The following is a 22,313-nucleotide window of genomic DNA, read 5'->3' on the forward strand; positions in this document are numbered from 1 at the left end:
TTTTCAGTTAATAACAGTTCACATAAATTCTCAAAACTCAGTTAAGTTGAATATTGCTTGAGAATATTCCAAGTCCATAGAATAAAATCACAAAAAAATACAAGTCGAAGATCACTTAAAAATTTTCTATGTCCAAAACCACTGCTGATTTTTCTAAGTCCGAAGAATAAAATCTTGAAAAATTACAAGTTGAAGATCACTTAAAATTTTCTAAGTCCAAAACCACTGCGATTTTTCTAAGTCCGTAGAATAAAATCTTGAAAAATTACAAGTGTTTTACAATGCAGAGTCCAAAGTCCATCCGAGGTTTCGGCACCATGTACATTAAACTACTTAGGGATTCACGAAAACACACACACTATCACAATTCACTTTATTTAAACACTTTGAAAGGCCAACTACAACGACATAAGAATTATAACAGGTAAGTAAATTTGCATTCACCCGGTCGCTAGCGCATTTTAATTTGCCCGCAGCGACATCTATTGATCGTTGGCGGAAACGATTGCGGAATACACTACAAATATTACAAACTAAACAATGACTGTTGTGAGATTAATTCTATTAATAATATTCATATAACAGCACACCTATAGTCGAATTTTTAATTAGACGAAGCTAACTGACAGAAGCTAATGTCACTTTGTAAAATAATGTTGCTACATTTAAAGTTATAGTGATGCATTCAGTTCTCGCTCAATCAGATGAATGACCAATGAGTGTGAATAATCATTTCAAACTATAAAAGAATATTATTTCTATTTTACAATAAAATAGTATTAAAGTGCTCTGATATAATTTACTAGTAGTATATAACTACAATCAGTTTTTTTGACGGCTTATAACAAAGCGCCGCGCGGCGACTAGTGCCAGCACCCATCAACGCCGCGTGCGTCGGTCGCCATTTTGTTTGTTATTCGGCTTCCAACCTCTGGTCTGATAGCACGAATGTTTTTTCTGCGCTCACACTGTTTAGTTATTGTTTTTGTTAAGTTTTTCGTTACGTTGTGTTTTTTGGTAATTGTTGTGTTTATTTGTAACTATACTGTTTCTTTCAAACGATATGGAACCAAGCACGTCAAGCCAAAGCTTATCTCCAAGAAAAAAAAGACCACGGATTGCTTTAAGCGTTACCGAAAAACTCATGATACAAAACGTCTACAAACACGTATTTGAGGAGAAAGCTGCTTCACTCTTACCTATTGAGGCTCCCGAAAAAAAAGAATGTGTTGTGAAAACAGCTGAAATTTTGGGAATTGGTGTGACCTCAGTTTACAGCGTATTAAAAGAATACAAAGCAAATGAACAATTTAAGTCTTCCGAGAAACGTGGACCAAAACACAGTTTTAAAGATAAATTAGACGATTTTACTTTTGCCGCTATAAGGCGAAAAGTACATCATTTTTTTATACAAATGAGCCACCCACCATTATAAAGGTGACTTAAACTTTATTCTTTCTACTGTATTTTCTTAGTAAAACCAAAGTATTAGATTGCGTAGACTTCCTTACTCAAAAACTTTTTTTATTACTTTACAGATTCTTAAGGTTGTCAATGAAGACCCAGACTTACCCAACTTTTCTTGGAGTACATTAAGAAAAGTTTTGAAATATTTAAATTTCAAATATGTCACAAAATCGAGACAAAGCATTTTAATTGACAGACAGGACATTGTTTTATGGTGCCAGCGATACCTTCGAAAAATTAAAGAATATAGAAGGGAAGAAAGGTACATTTATTACCAAGATGAAACCTGGATCAATGAAGGTAAATTAAATTTTCCGTTTTCTTTACATTAAATTGTACTTTCAATAATTAATTGATATTTTTCACTACCTTGTAGGTCATACCTCGAAAAAGGCATGGATTGACCAGACGGTGTTATCGTCCCGCCAGGCCTTCCTAGATGGCTTGACCACTGGCTTAAAACAGCCTTCAGGAAAGGGCAAACGCTTAATTATCGGCCATATAGGCGGGGTAGAAGGATTCGTAGAAGACAGCTTACTAATATTTGAAGCAAAAAAAAATAAAGAAGATTATCATCAGGAGATGAATGCCGATTCATTTGAGAAGTGGTTTAGGGGGGTCTTGCCTAAACTAAAACCAAATTCGATAGTAGTGATGGATAATGCCCCCTACCACTCCAGGAAACTAGAATCGCTGCCTACTATGTCTTGGACAAAATCTAAAATACAAGAGTGGCTAACGAGCAAAAATGTTTCATTTGAAGATGGAATGGTTAAAGCTACTCTTATAGACATTGTACGGCAGCACAGAGAAGAACATTGCGAAAAGTATGTTGTGGACGAGATGGCAGCGCAGCACGGCATAACTGTTTTACGTCTGCCCCCATACCATTGTGAGCTCAATCCTATTGAGTTGGTATGGGCGCAAGCTAAAGGATATGTTGCAAAAAATAATAAAACATTTAAAATGGCAGAAGTGAAAAAACTTTTTGAAGAAGGACTGCAAAATATCACTTCTGAAAAATGGAGTAGCTGCGTGTCTCACATAATTAAAGAAGAAGAAAAAATGTATGGTCTCGACCAAATGATAGATAATGTTTCAGACAGATTTATTATTAATGTCGCCAAAAGCGATAGTGATGATTTTTTTTCTGATGATGATTAAAAATGTAATAAACGATGTTTTTTATTTTCATTACCTACCTATAACTGTTATATTTCATATATCTATAGTTTAAACTACATAATGTAGTGAAAATAGGATAGTCTTACAAGTATCCTCGCAATGTTTTCCTTAATGTTAAAAACACTCGGTATTCAGTATAGATAGATACTATAGGAACATAGTCGTCGAAAACTCTTTGTACATAACAAAGTACGACTAAAATTCAATTCAGAAATTTCATTAGTTCAGATGTTTTTTCATTCATTCAATTTGTCACAACACTATTTATATTTCATCAAAAACTGACAACACAGTAAACGTCATCTAGCTTCGTCTAATTAAAAATCCGACTATACATGGCCGTTAACTGTTCCTACAACAGCACACCTACATGGCTGTTGTGAGATTAATTCTACTAATAATATTCATATAACAGCACACCTATATGGCCGTTAACTGTTCCTACAACAGCACACCTACATGGCTGTTGTGAGATTAATTCTACTAATAATATTCATATAACAGCTTACCTACACTTAAGAAACAGATCTAAACAGGCGAGAATTAACAGTAAAATAAATTACTACATGTGTTGAATTATTAGTTATTTATTTCACTAAATTATAATTGGGATCAAAACACTTAAAACAATGTTTTGTTTTTTTTTTTAATATATATATTTTAATAAGTTCTTTTTTATATATAGGCCTGGTTTAAATGCATAATTACACTGTACTGGAAACTAAGAGATAAAATGAGAACAAAAAAAAAAAAAACGGTTGTACTCAATTAATTGACAGACTTTCTAACAGACTTTACTTTTGTGCTCTGAATACTTCATCTTGGAGTAAGAGTCTATAATCACAACGTGTCCTGTACACAATTTATTACAACCTCGAATGTGCACTTTTGCGTCATCGATATTAAACATTAATACGACACATATGCATCAATATCAAAGAGTTCCTCTAACTAAAAGTATTTTGCCAATAACTCGCTTTGAGAACCACTTTAGTTTTTACTATTCTTAACGAATACTTAGCTTGAAATCATTATTATAATAACATCGAATAATACTCACGGTTGTTATCCGACATGGCGCGCAGATCTTAATAGCACTTCTGATATAAAATGAAATTCCAATTCTATATTCTTATAAGTTCTTTATTACTAATCAACTTCCTCGTCATTAAACATTGAACCAACTTAAACAATATACAATATCTTTTATTTTTAAAAACCTCCTTCTCCGACCACATGGACGCCAATCTCCACTGACGTTTCTTTTTTTTAAACTTTTGACAATCAACTTTTAAGCAATGACAATTAACAATTTCAGTCACATATTTTTTTTTGAAAACTTTTGACAAACAATTTATTAATCTAAGACACAATTAATCTAAGTTAATTTATAAATTATAATTACTAAGCCGAACATCTCAAAAATCACAACAATATAAATTACATGTCATACAAGTAAAAGCCATAATATCTATTATACAACAGTTTTGGTTGAATGAAAAAGTGCCAGAGGTATCAATGTGTAATTTGGAATAAATACCAGCAAAAGATATTTCTTTTAAACATAAACTAAAACATCATCATTAGGTGACTATACTCATTACACATGTACATTAAACTGTGACCTGTATCTTTACAAATTGGTTAAGGGTTAAAGATATTCATTTGTACCTTTAAGGCTATGATTTCCTAATAAGTAGTTATAGGTATAAAAATGGATTGAGCTCACCATGTTTCCTATGTTATAGTCATCGTCTGATAGTCATCAACATGATTTCTGGTTTCCTGCTTATTAAGGAGACTTACATGACAGGAGCATCGTTTCAAGTTCAGTTGCTATTTACTCACAATTCTTCAACCAAAAGTATTTCCTTGGAGTCGCTCAACATCTTTAAACATGTCTCTCATGTTTAGGGGTAACTAAAACCTGTACAACTGAGTTGAATATTACAACAATGCCAATCTTAAAGAAACAACTATATTAGATTGAGATAGAACCCACAAGGTCCTACCCCATTTCTGATTTACAATGAAATTCCAAAAGTATTCAAAAAATACAATCTAACAGCGGAACATCTTTAACAACTTCACAAAATTTTACACAAAAGCACATCTTCATGGCTTATTAAACTAATTATAAAATTGTTATATAGTAGCACATCTACATGGTTGTTGTAAGGTCTGTTCCTTGGTCTTGTTTGGTCTGTCTGTTCTGAAATTGTTCATATTAAAGGTCACCTACATGACTGTTAACTGTCTATACAATGGCACACCTACATGGCTGTTAACTGTCTGTCTAACAGCACATCTACATTGCTGATAACTGTCCCTCCAACAGTACACTTCCTTGGCTGTTAACTGTCTATACAACAGCACACTTACATTGTTTGCATCTTCCGTCTCAATCCAATCTGTGTCATCAAACTCTGGTTTATTTCTTTCAGTTGTATCTGATAGAACCTCCCCGGCACAACAAATATGACTTGTTACGATTTTTTCGTTCATCTTGTTTTCTTTAAAATATTGAGGCCATGCACTTGGTGCTTGTTTTAGAAAATGGGGTCCCATTAGCCAGATTTTTGTGTTATTTATAGCGTCGACTGGCCTGGTAGCGGCGTCTGCAGGATTTAACTTAGTTGGAACGTACCTTATTTTTAGGCTTTTATTTTAGGCTAATCCGTCGTGCTATGAAAGGAGGAAGTAATTTCTGAGAATTATACCAGCTACGTACAATTTCACTATCTACCCATAAGATCTGCTCCTTGATAGGTAAACGCAGTGATTTTGATACGTAAATTAACAATCGATTTCCGATAACTGCTGCCAGAAATTCCAATTTTGGAATTTGCATTTCGTTTTGGTTTTTAATGGAGGCTAGTCTCGACTTTCCCAGTACGAAGCTTATTGACCATGTGCCATTCAGTTCGTTATACTCGCGTAGGTAGATAACCGCAGCTTATGCTTGCTTGGAAGCGTCTGCAAACCCATGTAATTCTTTAATTACAATACCGGCGAGGAAGTAATCACAGCATTAAAAAGACAGAATAAAAATATTTTCAATGACGAGGAAGAAAACAGGATGGAAATTGCGTACAAAAAGAGGGCCAGAAACCCCCACACGAGGCACATTATTCTTAGGGTATCCCCACAACTGTGGAGGAAGATGACGGAGCAAGGCAAAGTGCAGGTGGATTTGCAGCGGGTGAGGGTCGAGGACCAATCGCCCCTCGTCCAATGCTCTACCTGCCTGGGATATGGCCACCCGAAGCGGTTGTGCAGGATGGATGCCAAAATATGCAGCCACTGTGGGGGCATAGACCATAAAAAGGCACAGTGCGAAGATTGGATAAATGGAAAAGACCCGGTATGCTTCTATTGTACTGGCGAAAGAATGGACAAGTTGGACCACAATGTCTTCGACGAGCAGTGCCCGGTGCGACGGAGATGGGACGCAATTGCGCGGTCTGCAATTGCGTATTGTTAAGGTTGTACCGGGCACCCATAGTAAGCGGAGGAGACATTGTGGAACCAAAGAGGAAGAAAATGGGGCAGGGAGGGTAAATCCTGACCGATTAGGTTACATAAACTCATGCACAAACATTGGAAAATCATACATGCATGAGGTCTCGCCCATCATATACGATGGCCAGACCTTAAGGAAAAGAGTATTGGCCAGGACACACTTCAAGCTCCACCATTGGGTAGATCAACGGCCCAGGGACAGCGTGGTGAACATCGGACTTAAAAACAAAATGACGATAAATGGGGGGTGGCATGCTGATCCATGCCACCAAACACTTACGGACGGCAACCATGCGTGGTTTGCGTTGTCTACGCTGCTCCTAGTTCCGGAGACAAACACCGGGATTAAAAAGGATGGGAGCTATGCTGGAAATTCAGTTAGGGATATTGTTAGGGAATTTGGTATAAATTTGGATAACAAAACAAGAATTATAAAATTAGAAGAAGGAAGCAAAAATTTAGTACTCACCGAAACAGTAGACACTCGAAGGAGACAAGGAAGATACGAATGGAGTTATGTAGAGCCAAAATTGTCGCACAAAAAACCTGTAAAAATAAAAGAATGGTGCAAATATTATGGCAAGAGGCTACGTACCTGTGCGGCTTCCTCATATGTATGTTAGCATACATAGAGAGAATGCCGCACACAGTGATAATATGTGCACCATTGTTTTTAGTAACAAATCAACTTAAAAAACAAGAAAACATGTAAATAGCATATAAACAAAAAATGTAAATAAAGTCTCTGAACACACATATCAGGGGATCAAGGAAAAAAAAAAAAAAAAACCCATGTAATTCATATCTTGGTGTGCAATTGACTTGACTTGCACTGTTCGAGTATAGAAGGGGAATAGTAAAGTTTTTAATTTCCTCAAAATGAGATCTTATATCGCGCCATTCCTTACGTAGACATTGCGGTAGAGGTTCGTCCCATTTCACCTTTTCACCTTCCCAAATCCTGTGTCTGAATCCGGCTCGAAGGACCAATGTTATTGTTACGAGGATAAGTGGACTGTATGAAAGGGCCGGTTGTATCGCCTTCTTAAATCGCAATGAAAGTTCGGGTCAAGGCTAGTTCAGAAGAGTAGTCCGTTGCCGGTGGAGTCCGAGGTGGCGAGTGTCGTCGCCGTCGACCGCCGTTCGCTCGTTGGTGCCGCCGGTCGTGACGTCGGTCGTGACGTCGCGGTCGCCGGCGCCGCGTCGCAGCGAGTCTTGCCATGTCTCAACAGAAACAAAAGGTGAAATGGGACGAACCTCTACCGCAATGTCTACGTAAGGAATGGCGCGATATAAGATCTCATTTTGAGGAAATTAAAAACTTTACTATTCCCCTTCTATACTCGAACAGTGCAAGTCAAGTCAATTGCACACCAAGATATGAATTACATGGGTTTTTTTTTTTTTTTTCCTTGATCCCCTGATATGTGTGTTCAGAGACTTTATTTACATTTTTTGTTTATATGCTATTTACATGTTTTCTTGTTTTTTAAGTTGATTTGTTACTAAAAACAATGGTGCACATATTATCACTGTGTGCGGCATTCTCTCTATGTATGCTAACATACATATGAGGAAGCCGCACAGGTACGTAGCCTCTTGCCATAATATTTGCACCATTCTTTTATTTTTACAGGTTTTTTGTGCGACAATTTTGGCTCTACATAACTCCATTCGTATCTTCCTTGTCTCCTTCGAGTGTCTACTGTTTCGGTGAGTACTAAATTTTTGCTTCCTTCTTCTAATTTTATAATTCTTGTTTTGTTATCCAAATTTATACCAAATTCCCTAACAATATCCCTAACTGAATTTCCAGCATAGCTCCCATCCTTTTTAATCCCGGTGTTTGTCTCCGGAACTAGGAGCAGCGTAGACAACGCAAACCACGCATGGTTGCCGTCCGTAAGTGTTTGGTGGCATGGATCAGCATGCCACCCCCCATTTATCGTCATTTTGTTTTTAAGTCCGATGTTCACCACGCTGTCCCTGGGCCGTTGATCTACCCAATGGTGGAGCTTGAAGTGTGTCCTGGCCAATACTCTTTTCCTTAAGGTCTGGCCATCGTATATGATGGGCGAGACCTCATGCATGTATGATTTTCCAATGTTTGTGCATGAGTTTATGTAACCTAATCGGTCAGGATTTACCCTCCCTGCCCCATTTTCTTCCTCTTTGGTTCCACAATGTCTCCTCCGCTTACTATGGGTGCCCGGTACAACCTTAACAATACGCAATTGCAGACCGCGCAATTGCGTCCCATCTCCGTCGCACCGGGCACTGCTCGTCGAAGACATTGTGGTCCAACTTGTCCATTCTTTCGCCAGTACAATAGAAGCATACCGGGTCTTTTCCATTTATCCAATCTTCGCACTGTGCCTTTTTATGGTCTATGCCCCCACAGTGGCTGCATATTTTGGCATCCATCCTGCACAACCGCTTCGGGTGGCCATATCCCAGGCAGGTAGAGCATTGGACGAGGGGCGATTGGTCCTCGACCCTCACCCGCTGCAAATCCACCTGCACTTTGCCTTGCTCCGTCATCTTCCTCCACAGTTGTGGGGATACCCTAAGAATAATGTGCCTCGTGTGGGGGTTTCTGGCCCTCTTTTTGTACGCAATTTCCATCCTGTTTTCTTCCTCGTCATTGAAAATATTTTTATTCTGTCTTTTTAATGCTGTGATTACTTCCTCGCCGGTATTGTAATTAAAGAATTACATGGGTTTGCAGACGCTTCCAAGCAAGCATAAGCTGCGGTTATCTACCTACGCGAGTATAACGAACTGAATGGCACATGGTCAATAAGCTTCGTACTGGGAAAGTCGAGACTAGCCTCCATTAAAAACCAAAACGAAATGCAAATTCCAAAATTGGAATTTCTGGCAGCAGTTATCGGAAATCGATTGTTAATTTACGTATCAAAATCACTGCGTTTACCTATCAAGGAGCAGATCTTATGGGTAGATAGTGAAATTGTACGTAGCTGGTATAATTCTCAGAAATTACTTCCTCCTTTCATAGCACGACGGATTAGCCTAAAATAAAAGCCTAAAAATAAGGTACGTTCCAACTAAGTTAAATCCTGCAGACGCCGCTACCAGGCCAGTCGACGCTATAAATAACACAAAAATCTGGCTAATGGGACCCCATTTTCTAAAACAAGCACCAAGTGCATGGCCTCAATATTTTAAAGAAAACAAGATGAACGAAAAAATCGTAACAAGTCATATTTGTAGTGCCGGGGAGGTTCTATCAGATACAACTGAAAGAAATAAACCAGAGTTTGATGACACAGATTGGATTGAGACGGAAGATGCAAACAATGTAAGTGTGCTGTTGTATAGACAGTTAACAGCCAAGGAAGTGTACTGTTGGAGGGACAGTTATCAGCAATGTAGATGTGCTGTTAGACAGACAGTTAACAGCCATGTAGGTGTGCCATTGTATAGACAGTTAACAGTCATGTAGGTGACCTTTAATATGAACAATTTCAGAACAGACAGACCAAACAAGACCAAGGAACAGACCTTACAACAACCATGTAGATGTGCTACTATATAACAATTTTATAATTAGTTTAATAAGCCATGAAGATGTGCTTTTGTGTAAAATTTTGTGAAGTTGTTAAAGATGTTCCGCTGTTAGATTGTATTTTTTGAATACTTTTGGAATTTCATTGTAAATCAGAAATGGGGTAGGACCTTGTGGGTTCTATCTCAATCTAATATAGTTGTTTCTTTAAGATTGGCATTGTTGTAATATTCAACTCAGTTGTACAGGTTTTAGTTACCCCTAAACATGAGAGACATGTTTAAAGATGTTGAGCGACTCCAAGGAAATACTTTTGGTTGAAGAATTGTGAGTAAATAGCAACTGAACTTGAAACGATGCTCCTGTCATGTAAGTCTCCTTAATAAGCAGGAAACCAGAAATCATGTTGATGACTATCAGACGATGACTATAACATAGGAAACATGGTGAGCTCAATCCATTTTTATACCTATAACTACTTATTAGGAAATCATAGCCTTAAAGGTACAAATGAATATCTTTAACCCTTAACCAATTTGTAAAGATACAGGTCACAGTTTAATGTACATGTGTAATGAGTATAGTCACCTAATGATGATGTTTTAGTTTATGTTTAAAAGAAATATCTTTTGCTGGTATTTATTCCAAATTACACATTGATACCTCTGGCACTTTTTCATTCAACCAAAACTGTTGTATAATAGATATTATGGCTTTTACTTGTATGACATGTAATTTATATTGTTGTGATTTTTGAGATGTTCGGCTTAGTAATTATAATTTATAAATTAACTTAGATTAATTGTGTCTTAGATTAATAAATTGTTTGTCAAAAGTTTTCAAAAAAAAATATGTGACTGAAATTGTTAATTGTCATTGCTTAAAAGTTGATTGTCAAAAGTTTAAAAAAAAGAAACGTCAGTGGAGATTGGCGTCCATGTGGTCGGAGAAGGAGGTTTTTAAAAATAAAAGATATTGTATATTGTTTAAGTTGGTTCAATGTTTAATGACGAGGAAGTTGATTAGTAATAAAGAACTTATAAGAATATAGAATTGGAATTTCATTTTATATCAGAAGTGCTATTAAGATCTGCGCGCCATGTCGGATAACAACCGTGAGTATTATTCGATGTTATTATAATAATGATTTCAAGCTAAGTATTCGTTAAGAATAGTAAAAACTAAAGTGGTTCTCAAAGCGAGTTATTGGCAAAATACTTTTAGTTAGAGGAACTCTTTGATATTGATGCATATGTGTCGTATTAATGTTTAATATCGATGACGCAAAAGTGCACATTCGAGGTTGTAATAAATTGTGTACAGGACACGTTGTGATTATAGACTCTTACTCCAAGATGAAGTATTCAGAGCACAAAAGTAAAGTCTGTTAGAAAGTCTGTCAATTAATTGAGTACAACCGTTTTTTTTTTTTTTTTTTTGTTCTCATTTTATCTCTTAGTTTCCAGTACAGTGTAATTATGCATTTAAACCAGGCCTATATATAAAAAAAGAACTTATTAAAATATTGTTAGGACTGTTGAGGGTAGCCACATAAAAAAAAAGGTTTTATAAGGAAGCGTGCGCTGCTGCTCGAGGCAGTCTCTTTCCATCCGTCATTGCGGAACGTCTGACATTTTTGTTTACTTACGTTCGGTTTGAGTTTATACTACAGCGAGGATTATTGTGAAGTAGAGTTAAATTCATTATTTCGCTGTTAGTTTAATTCTTTTAAAATACTTTTGCATCAAATATCTTACATCAGAAGTGGGATAGGATCCACGTGATTCTATCCACTTTGCTCACTCTGTGTTTGTGTTTGCATTTTCGTGAAAATAAATGCAAAGAGAAAAATGTCAGATCGTTACCGTGATAATCGTTGTAAGTCGCAGTAAGTTGAGTCGAAATCAGAATCGTACCAGTGTTCACGAAACAAGGGTAGCGTGGACAAGCCGTGTATTCTGCATGGGAATATGTGAGTAGTGAGGCTCACGCGCTGTCTGTGTATTTCACAGCAGACAGGATTGTGGACGCGATCTATTCAATTTGTACTGCGGTAAGATCGAACCAATGTTTTTATATTTCAAGTTTTGATCCCAAATAAGTCAACAATAGACTTTTCAATTAATTTAAAGATGTGTTCTTTACTAAAGACTGAAATTGAATACCTCGATCAGTTTATTAGTGAGGGTCAGGTAAGGCCGAGTCGTGGCAAGATTTAACACGTTACATGCCAACATGATTTTTTCATTTTAAAGTAAACTTGTAAGGCTAGTCGGTTGCGCTGCGCGTGTTAAGCCATTACCTGAGTCAGACGTATGTCATTATGTCGTAATAGTCATTGATGCCCTTTATTAGTTCAGTTTGTTTTGTCCATGTATTGTCGAGATGCTCTGCGTTGCGTAGACTGCGGGATACCCAACTGCAGAAGTGAGATTGTGAACGGACTGCGGGACGTTCAGCATCTGGCATACTGCGGGCTGCCATTAATATCATGTAGAGGACGGACTGCGGGACGCTCCTATCGGCAACGGACTGCGGGACGCTTGCCCTACATGATCTTGTGAATTAAGACATTGAACGGACTGCGGGACGTTCAGTATCTGGCATACTGCGGGCTGCCACTAATGTCATGGCTCGCGTGGTCATGTGACGAATGTTTTGAAACCATAAAGAGTTATGATCAAATAACCGAGGACACCATTATTGATATAGATGCAGATTTGGTCGGGTCTTGTGTCCTACTATGTAGCTGTGTTGTGCACCGCGCCGCAGCTGCGCGTGTCTACATGCAGAGCGCCTGTCTGCAAGCAGCGCGCCACAGCCGCGCCTGCCTACAAGCATCGCGCCACAGCCGCGCCTGACTACAAGCATCGCGCCACAGCCGCGCCTGACTACAAGCAGCGCGCCACAGCCGCGCCTGACTACAAGCAGCGCGCCACAGCCGCGCCTGACTACAAGCAGCGCGCCACAGCCGCGCCTGACTACAAGCAGCGCGCCACAGCCGCGCCTGACTACAAGCAGCGCGCCACAGCCGCGCCTGACTACAAGCAGCGCGCCACAGCCGCGCCTGACTACAAGCAGCGCGCCACAGCCGCGCCTGTCGCCGCACAGCGCGCCAGTGCAGCGCCTGTCGCGAGCAGCGCGCCAGTGCAGCACCTGTCGCGAGCAGCGCGCCAATGCAGCACCTGTTGCCGAGCAGCGCGCCAGTGCAGCGCCTGACGACGAGCAGCGCGCCCGCATAGCGCCTGCCAACGAGCTGGTATCGAAAGACTCTATGCCATTGTTACAGACGAATTCCAGTGTTGAAGATGCTGGAAGAACGAGCCCGAGGACGGTCTCATGTCAGGAGAAGCCGTGTTAGGACTGTTGAGGGTAGCCACATAAAAAAAAAGGTTTTATAAGGAAGCGTGCGCTGCTGCTCGAGGCAGTCTCTTTCCATCCGTCATTGCGGAACGTCTGACATTTTTGTTTACTTACGTTCGGTTTGAGTTTATACTACAGCGAGGATTATTGTGAAGTAGAGTTAAATTCATTATTTCGCTGTTAGTTTAATTCTTTTAAAATACTTTTGCATCAAATATCTTACAATATATATATTAAAAAAAAAAAACAAAACATTGTTTTAAGTGTTTTGATCCCAATTATAATTTAGTGAAATAAATAACTAATAATTCAACACATGTAGTAATTTATTTTACTGTTAATTCTCGCCTGTTTAGATCTGTTTCTTAAGTGTAGGTAAGCTGTTATATGAATATTATTAGTAGAATTAATCTCACAACAGCCATGTAGGTGTGCTGTTGTAGGAACAGTTAACGGCCATATAGGTGTGCTGTTATATGAATATTATTAGTAGAATTAATCTCACAACAGCCATGTAGGTGTGCTGTTGTAGGAACAGTTAACGGCCATGTATAGTCGGATTTTTAATTAGACGAAGCTAGATGACGTTTACTGTGTTGTCAGTTTTTGATGAAATATAAATAGTGTTGTGACAAATTGAATGAATGAAAAAACATCTGAACTAATGAAATTTCTGAATTGAATTTTAGTCGTACTTTGTTATGTACAAAGAGTTTTCGACGACTATGTTCCTATAGTATCTATCTATACTGAATACCGAGTGTTTTTAACATTAAGGAAAACATTGCGAGGATACTTGTAAGACTATCCTATTTTCACTACATTATGTAGTTTAAACTATAGATATATGAAATATAACAGTTATAGGTAGGTAATGAAAATAAAAAACTATGATATTACCGGCAAAACGTCTGCTACAAGATTTGTGAAGGTCACCTTGAAGGTCACATGGCTCAGGAAGGCATTGAATTTAAATTTGTGCCTGCCTATACACCTCATTTCAACGGACTCGCCGAAAGAGCCGTGCGCTCTACAAAGCATCATCTTAAGCGGTTACTGCAAACCACTCATCTTACTTATGAGGAAATGGCGACTTTACTCACTCAAATAGAAGCTGTTTTAAATTCTCGCCCTCTCATTCCCTTTTCCACTGATCCTACAGATTTTTCCGCTCTAACCCCTGCTCACTTCTTAATTGGACGCTCGCTTATGACTGTTCCGCAACCACAGGTGCCTGATGTCAGCATCACCCGCCTGGAGCGATATAGGAGGATTGAGCTTTTGAAGCAGCACTTTTGGAGGCGCTTCTGTAATGAATATGTAACTCTTTTGCAACAAAAGCTTAAGTGGCATTCTTCAAAATCCGAGTTGAAACTTGGTTCTCTCGTCCTCGTGAAGGAGAAAGCTCTCCCGCCATTGCTTTGGTGCTTGGGACGCGTCATTCAGCTTTATCCTGGCAGCGACGGCACCGCTAGAGTCGCTGAACTGAAGACAAGGAGAGGCACCATTCGAAGGGCATTTAATAACATCTGTCCCCTTCCAGATTTTTGAAGTCTTTCAACACCTTCAGTACTTCAACCCGGGGAGCATGTTGAGACATGGCAAGACTCGCTGCGACGCGGCGCCGGCGACCGCGACGTCACGACCGACGTCACGACCGGCGGCACCAACGAGCGAACGGCGGTCGACGGCGACGACACTCGCCACCTCGGACTCCACCGGCAACGGACTACTCTTCTGAACTAGCCTTGACCCGAACTTTCATTGCGATTTAAGAAGGCGATACAACCGGCCCTTTCATACAGTCCACTTATCCTCGTAACAATAACAGTTTCCACAAATCTTGTAGCAGACGTTTTGCCGGTAATATCATAGGAGCTACAAATCCGCACGGGTCGTAGATTGAAGCTGTTGTTTTCAATACTCCTCCTTTTGTTTCTAAATTCTTTGCCATTTCAAAATTTGGTTTTAGTTTTAGTACGTCCTCTTGCGTGTTCCACTCAATACCTTCCTTTGGCACCCGCATCAAAAATTCATGAGAATTAGAATTCCATTCACGGATATTCATGGACAAACCTTTAAACACCTCTCTTGCTGTTTTGTATAGATTGTACGCTTCGGCCACGGACTCTGCTCCAGTAACGAGGTTGTCCACATAAATGTCCTCTGACATCCTTTTGCTAAGGTCATTAACAGTATTGGACAGATAATATTTTATTGTGGCGTTTAACAAGAAGGGACTTGATATGACGCCGAACGGAACACGACAAAATCTATAATGTTGAATATTGCTCACGGAAATATCTTTTGTCAAATCCTTGTACCATAAAAATCTAGTAACGTCTCTATCCGGGTGCTGTAAGCCAATTTGTAGAAAGGTCTTTTCTACGTCTGCAACAATTCCTACTTTGTTCTCTCGGAATCTGATCAATAAGCCGGTTAGATCTTCAAGCATTAGTGGTCCCCTATAAAGGCAATCGTTCAGACTATCCTTTTCTCTCGTTTTAGACGAGGCATCGTAAACGATACGCAGGTCAGTAGACTTTCCTTCTCGTAATACGCAGTGATGATGCATATAATACACTGGTTGTTCAAGCTCGACCCAAAGATCCTCAATTGTCTCTATTATGCCTTTATCTAATTGATCTTTGAGAACTTTGTCATACGTCTCGATCACTTGACTATCTAACCTCTTCATTAAATTCGCAAGGCGTCCAAAGGCTAATCCAAAGTTCATAGCCTATGAATTGGACGGGTATTCCACCCATGGCCACTTAACGTAGTAGCGATTATTGACATATTGTGTTAAAGTGATTGCTTCTTCATCTCTGGAGGATTTCGGAGAATCTACAATACCAATTGATTCGAGATCCCAAAGTTGTTTCATATCGTCATTACGTAAAGGTAGGTCTGGTTCAGAAAAGTGTCTTTGTATAACATTTGTTCGCGCCAATTCGCCGTTTCACAACGCCTACCATTTTACGACGAGCAACGGCGTAATTTTAGGATTACCGTCTAGAATTAAGAATTTTGTTAATCCAAATTAATTTTTAACTACGTCATTCTGTTCGCTGTTATCGATCAACTCGCATTATACGTCTCTTCCCTCTCTGGCAAAAATTTGTTTTATTCCGTATAAAACTCACTAACTTTTACATGGTCAGCTTCGAGCCAAATTATATATTGTTAATAACCAGTGGAGTTAATAATTTCGTCGATTTCTACGGATTTTACGAAGATCTTGAAGAAGACATTAGTTCGTCCGGAGGTCGTGTGAAGGACATCTTGAGAACAAAGAAACGGACAAACATACTCAGCACCGCACAGTGTTTAATGGAAGTGTATTAGTATTTTGATCATTTGTGTAGTGTTGTTTAGTTTACTTTAAGATTATTTTTGTAAATTTTCAGATTTTTGCCTTTTTCCATATACAATGACCGAGGAGAGGGAATTAATTAAAAAGCGAGCGAGTTATAAAGGTCGCCTAACTGTATTTAGTAATTACATCAGCGATTTAAAGGAGCCTTTAACTTCGTCCCAGGTTAGCGAATTGAAGACCCGCGTAAGTAAAATTGATATTTTATATACAAACTACGATGAGGTCCAACTACGTTTAGAGTGTTTAGCCGACGATATTGACAGTCAAATTAGCGAACGTACCGATTTCGAGTCAATTTATTTTAAAATTGTTGCAAAGGCGCAAGACTTAATAATGCGTCATGACAATAGTGAGCAAAACAAAAGCACACTAAGTTGCAGTAGTTCACAGCGCAACGATAATATCGTTAAATTGCCTACTATACAGCTACCTAAGTTTAGTGGTTCATATGAAAATTGGCTTGAGTTTAGAGACACTTTTTGTAGCTTAATACACTCGAACGATTGTATAGATAATATAAATAAGTTTCATTATCTTCGCGCGTCGCTCGAAGGGACAGCTGCTGTAGTTATTCAATCTATTGAATTTTCAGCCGGTAATTACTTAATTGCTTGGAATTTATTATGCGACCGGTTTGATAACAAAAGGCTATTAATACAGAATCATGTTGCTGCAATATTTAATATCGAGACAATTACAAAAGAGTCGAATTATATTTTAAAACGTACAATTGATACGATAAATAAAAATATTAGGGCTTTAGAATCGTTAGGAGAACCTGTGAGTTACTGGGATACGTTATTAATATACATAATTAGTCATAAATTAGATTCAAAAACGTATCGTGAGTGGGAGGAATATAAAGGTAGGTTGGACTGTCACACTGCCATTTCTTTTCAATTATTTCTAACATTTCTACGAAATCGTGCAGACCTTTTAGAAACTTTAGAACTATCTCGTTGTTCTCAACCTGCACAAAAGAGGACAAGCAATATTAAGAGTATGGTGTCGATTGCACAATGTCCAAAAATTCAAAATAATGAGAAGCCTTCGTTACAGTTATGTCCTAATTGCAAATGCGAACATAAATTAAGCAATTGTCCCAAGTTTTTAGAACTTAATTACGAACAGCGTTTGGAACTTTTACCCAAATTAAAGGTTTGTTTCAATTGTTTACGTTCAGGTCACTATGCAAACAATTGCAGAACTAACGGTTGCAAAATATGTAAAAAGCGACATAATGTTCTAATTCACATTCCAGATCTGAAGTATAAGCCAACAACTAATGTATGTTCTAACACTGAGGACCGCTCCGCACTTTCTCCCGCAAACCCGACACAAAGCAGTGACGAGCCCTCTGGTAATGTCACGTTGTCTGCTCAACTTTCAACCTACTTGCCCAACAGAACGCAGGTACTCTTAGCCACTTCCCTTATAAAAATAATTGACAACCGCGGCGGCGAGCGTCTCGCCCGCGCTGTGCTCGACAGCGGCAGCACTTCATGCCTTATTAGTGAACGATTAAAACAATCGTTAAATTTACCTACAATTAAGGTAAACGAGTCAATTTTGGGTATTAATAATTCAAAATCGCATATAGGCGAAATGTGTTGTTTACCCATTAAGTCGTTAAATGAAAACTTTTCGACAAAGATTTTCTGTTTTGTTTTGCCGAATATAACTGACGATGTGCCCAGTCAGCAAATAGTTTTAAAAGACTTAAATTTACCTAGCAACCTTTGTTTAGCGGATCCCAACTTCCACACTCCATCTTCGGTGGATTTAATTATTGGTGCGGATGTTTTCTGGGATTTATTAGGGCTACGTAAAATTAGTTTAGGAGCCGGGAAACCCGTGCTATTTCAATCTAGTCTAGGGTGGCTAGTTTCAGGCCCTTTGTGTAATAGTGGCCAAGCGCGCTCGACTTCTGACTTTAAGTCTTATTTCGTGTCGGTAAAATCAAATAATAATGTTTCTTCGTGCAATGATTCCAGTGATGACATTCAAACCCTGTTAACGCGGTTTTGGCGCCTCGAGGAGGTCAGCCCTCAGTCTTCATCTTTCTCCGAAGAAGAGAAAATGTGCGAAGAACATTTTATCAAAAATACATCTCGTCAGGCAGACGGTCGGTTCTGTGTCAGGTTGCCACTGACGCAGTCACCTGATGTATTAGGCGGCTCGCTGCAGCGCGCCAAGCATTGTTTACTTTCTCTAGAGAGAAAATTCAAAGGGCAATCCGAATTTAAAAATAATTATATTGAGTTTATGTCTGAGTACCTATCATTAGGTCATATGTCCGAATGTTCATTTGATTCACAGAAACAAGCTTACTATATTCCACATCACGGAGTCATTCGTCAGAGTAGCTCAACAACCAAACTCAGAGTTGTTTTCAACGCGAGCAGTCCAACTACTTCAGGTATTTCATTTAATGACCTTCAATTAGTAGGACCTATCGTTCAAGATGATCTCCTGTCAATTCTCATTAGATTCCGACTTTACAAGTACGTGATATCCGCAGATGTCGAGAAGATGTATCGACAGATCGTTGTACATCCTGATGATCGACATCTGCAAAGAATTGTCTGGAGAGAAGATCCATCCGAGCCTCTGCGGACGTACGAGTTGAACACGGTCACGTATGGTACCGCCAGCGCCCCCTACCTCGCCACTAGGTGCTTAAAACAAATCGGTATAGAGTGCAATGACGCGAATATATCCGAAGTCATCATGCACGATTTCTATGTTGACGATTTATTAACCGGTGGCGATTCTATTCAGGAAGTGCTGGACATACGTGACAAAGTGTCAAAGGAGCTCGCGTCCGCAGGTATGCATCTCCGCAAATGTAAATCGAATGAACCTCGAGTGATTTTAAAGTCCGATGACCCCTCATTAAATTTAAACATTGGGTCCACGGAGCCTTGTAAAACATTAGGTCTCAGTTGGCTTATCGAATCAGATGATTTGCATTTTTCTACACAAAATATTAAATTAAATAAATTAACTAAGCGAGGACTACTTTCAGTCATTGCACAAATATTCGACCCGCTTGGTCTCTTAGCTCCCTGCATTATTTCCATGAAAATATTAATGCAAAAATTATGGCTTCTTAAACTTTCGTGGGACGACCTACTGCCTATAGAAATTATTAAATCGTGGCAAATAATTGCAGACAGCTTGCCTTTGTTAAGTTCTTTGCGTATTCCTCGTCTTGTACTTTGCAATAGTTACGACTCGATTGATTTGCATATTTTTTGTGACGCATCGCAATCTGCCTACGGCGCTTGTTTATACGTTCGTAGTTCAAGTAATAATGTTGTTTTGGTGCGGTTGCTTTCAGCAAAAAGTCGTGTGGCGCCTATAAAGCCCACCACGATCCCGAGACTCGAGCTGTGCGCTGCGCTCGTCGGAGTGCGCTTATACGAAAAGGTGTTACGTTCTCTACGAGTGCAAGTAAGATCAGTAACTTTTTGGACAGACTCCACTATCGTCTTAGGCTGGTTAAGAATGTTGCCGAGTAAATTACAACCGTTTGTGCGTAACCGCGTAGCCGAGATACTAGATAAAACTAGCTCACACGTTTGGCGTCATGTTCCCACTGAATTGAACCCGGCAGATTATGTCTCACGCGGTGTCACTATTGAAAAGATACGCGATCTCGACATGTGGTGGTCAGGCCCTCAGTTCCTGAAGAATGATATTTCTTCTTGGCCGAAAAATGTAACGCCAAATGAACGTTTACCTGAAACGCGTACTGAAATTACTTTAATTAATAATTACTCTAATAGATCTTTAATTAATTTCGAACGTTTTTCTAATTTTATAAGATTACAACGCACTATGGCGTATGTATTAAGATTCATTAATATTTGTAAAAAACAGCGTCCACCAACACAATTCCTGACCAATGAAGAACTTCAAAATTCTTTAATTGTTTTATTAAAATTATCGCAAATCGAGTCATTTAATGAACACAATATTTTATTGCAGAATAAGCGCTTGCCCGCAAAGAATCATCTGTTAAAATTTAATCCGTTTTTAGACAATAACAAAGTAATGCGTGTCGGCGGTCGCTTAGATAATTCATTGTTTTCTTATGAAAAGAAACATCCTATTTTATTACAGTCCACTCATCATTTAACAAAAATACTTTTTAAATATATGCATGTTAAACTTTTACATGCTGGCCCTCGTTTATTATTGACTTCAATTAGAGAAACTTACTGGCCAATCGGTGGTCTAAATTTAGCTAAACGAACTTTTCGTAATTGTCATTTGTGTTGTCGATTTAAGGGAAAGGTAGTGAATCCTATCATGGGTAACCTGCCGCAGCGACGTGTGACCGCGAGTGGCTATCCCTTCGAGACCGTTGGCATCGACTACGCCGGACCTATCATGTCAGCCAGTCGACAAGGACGCGGCTGTAAACTTGTCAAAGTTTATATTATTGTTTTCGTGTGTTTCGCTACTAAGGCCATGCACATTGAGTTAGTAGGTGATTTGACAAGTAATAATTTTATGTCGGCTCTTCGTCGATTTATGTCACGTCGCGGCAAACCTAAACACATTTATTCCGATAACGGGACCTCATTCGTAGGTGCGTATAATGAAATCGGTCGTTTTATTAAAAGTTGTAACAATTCGCTGCCTGGTGACCTAGCTCCTGAAGGTATTGATTTTCATTTTCTACCTCCTCACGCCCCTCATTTCGGTGGTCTATGGGAGGCAGGCGTTAAATCTGTAAAATTCCATCTTAAACGAATTCTTGGTAATTGTAACCTCACATACGAGGAATTAAACACTGTGCTGGTCCAAATTGAGGCAGTTCTCAACTCACGTCCGCTAACGCCGCTCTCAGCAGATCCTAGCGACCTGCTTCCATTGACGCCGGGACACTTCCTCATCGGCCGCCCACTCACCGCGCTGCCGACTGACTGCTACGAGCAACACGTCACAGGAACACTGAGCCGATACCAACATTTGGAGCAACTCCGCCAACACTTTTGGCGCAGATGGAGCAAGGAGTACATATCGGAACTTCAGTTGAGGACGAAATGGCGCTCTGATCTCAACCCTTTACAGGAAGGTGTCCTCGTCATCCTGAAGGAGGATAATCTACCGCCGCTGAAATGGCGGCTGGGTCGAGTCGTGGCAGTCCATCCCGGAGCGGACGGAGTATCCCGTGTGGCTGACGTACGGACTGCGACAGGAGTCGTACGCCGCGCTTTTAGCAAGATCTGCCCGCTGCCTCAAGACGACATCTAGTTTTGTTGAAGGACGAGCCTTCAACGCCCGGGGGCATGTTCGCGCCAATTCGCCGTTTCACAACGCCTACCATTTTACGACGAGCAACGGCGTAATTTTAGGATTACCGTCTAGAATTAAGAATTTTGTTAATCCAAATTAATTTTTAACTACGTCATTCTGTTCGCTGTTATCGATCAACTCGCATTATACGTCTCTTCCCTCTCTGGCAAAAATTTGTTTTATTCCGTATAAAACTCACTAACTTTTACAACATTACTAGATTGAAAATAAGTTAGGACAGATAGTTCGTAGTGCTCATTTTGACGCAATGGACATCGTCCTGACCATATCCATCCAAAAACACTATCAACTAAGAAGAGATTCTTTTCTGCTTCAATCTTGTGATTAAGCATGAAAGAGTAGTAATATTCATTCCCAAGGAGAATGTCAATTTTCTTTTCTCGAGCCATCATCTGCCAATATTTTGTCTTTGCCGAGAAAATCGTTTGCATTATGTATATTGCCAACTGGACACGGAATTCTTTCTGTAATAAACGGCACAACGGTCGCTTGAATTGTCCAGTTTTTATTCCTTCGTGTGACCATACCAAATCTAAC

The 22,313-nt window shown here is 39.3% G+C and overlaps 2 protein-coding genes across 2 annotated transcripts; one reads left to right on the forward strand and one right to left on the reverse strand.

The window, feature by feature from the left end:
• Nucleotides 1-14,876: 14,876 nt before the first annotated feature.
• Nucleotides 14,877-15,764, reverse strand: LOC123723324. The gene has a single exon (XM_045685905.1). It carries the CDS (start codon nucleotides 15,762-15,764, stop codon nucleotides 14,877-14,879), a length of 888 nt encoding a protein of 295 aa, XP_045541861.1.
• A 4,499-nt stretch (nucleotides 15,765-20,263) lies between these two features.
• LOC123723181 lies at nucleotides 20,264-21,963 on the forward strand. Its single transcript, XM_045685743.1, has one exon. It carries the CDS (start codon nucleotides 20,289-20,291, stop codon nucleotides 21,711-21,713), a length of 1,425 nt encoding a protein of 474 aa, XP_045541699.1. The 5' UTR covers nucleotides 20,264-20,288; the 3' UTR covers nucleotides 21,714-21,963.
• The last annotated feature ends 350 nt before the right edge of the window (nucleotides 21,964-22,313 follow it).

Source organism: Papilio machaon, chromosome W, assembly GCF_912999745.1.
Source record: "Papilio machaon chromosome W, ilPapMach1.1, whole genome shotgun sequence".
NCBI classification, from domain to species: Eukaryota; Metazoa; Arthropoda; class Insecta; order Lepidoptera; family Papilionidae; genus Papilio; species Papilio machaon.

What these genes read in the sequence shown, in the direction of transcription:
- LOC123723324 (XM_045685905.1), bottom strand. Translation starts at nt 15,764, where the DNA reads ATGAAGAGGTTAGATAGTCAAGTGATCGAGACGTATGACAAAGTTCTC.
- LOC123723181 (XM_045685743.1), top strand. Translation starts at nt 20,289, where the DNA reads ATGGCGTATGTATTAAGATTCATTAATATTTGTAAAAAACAGCGTCCA.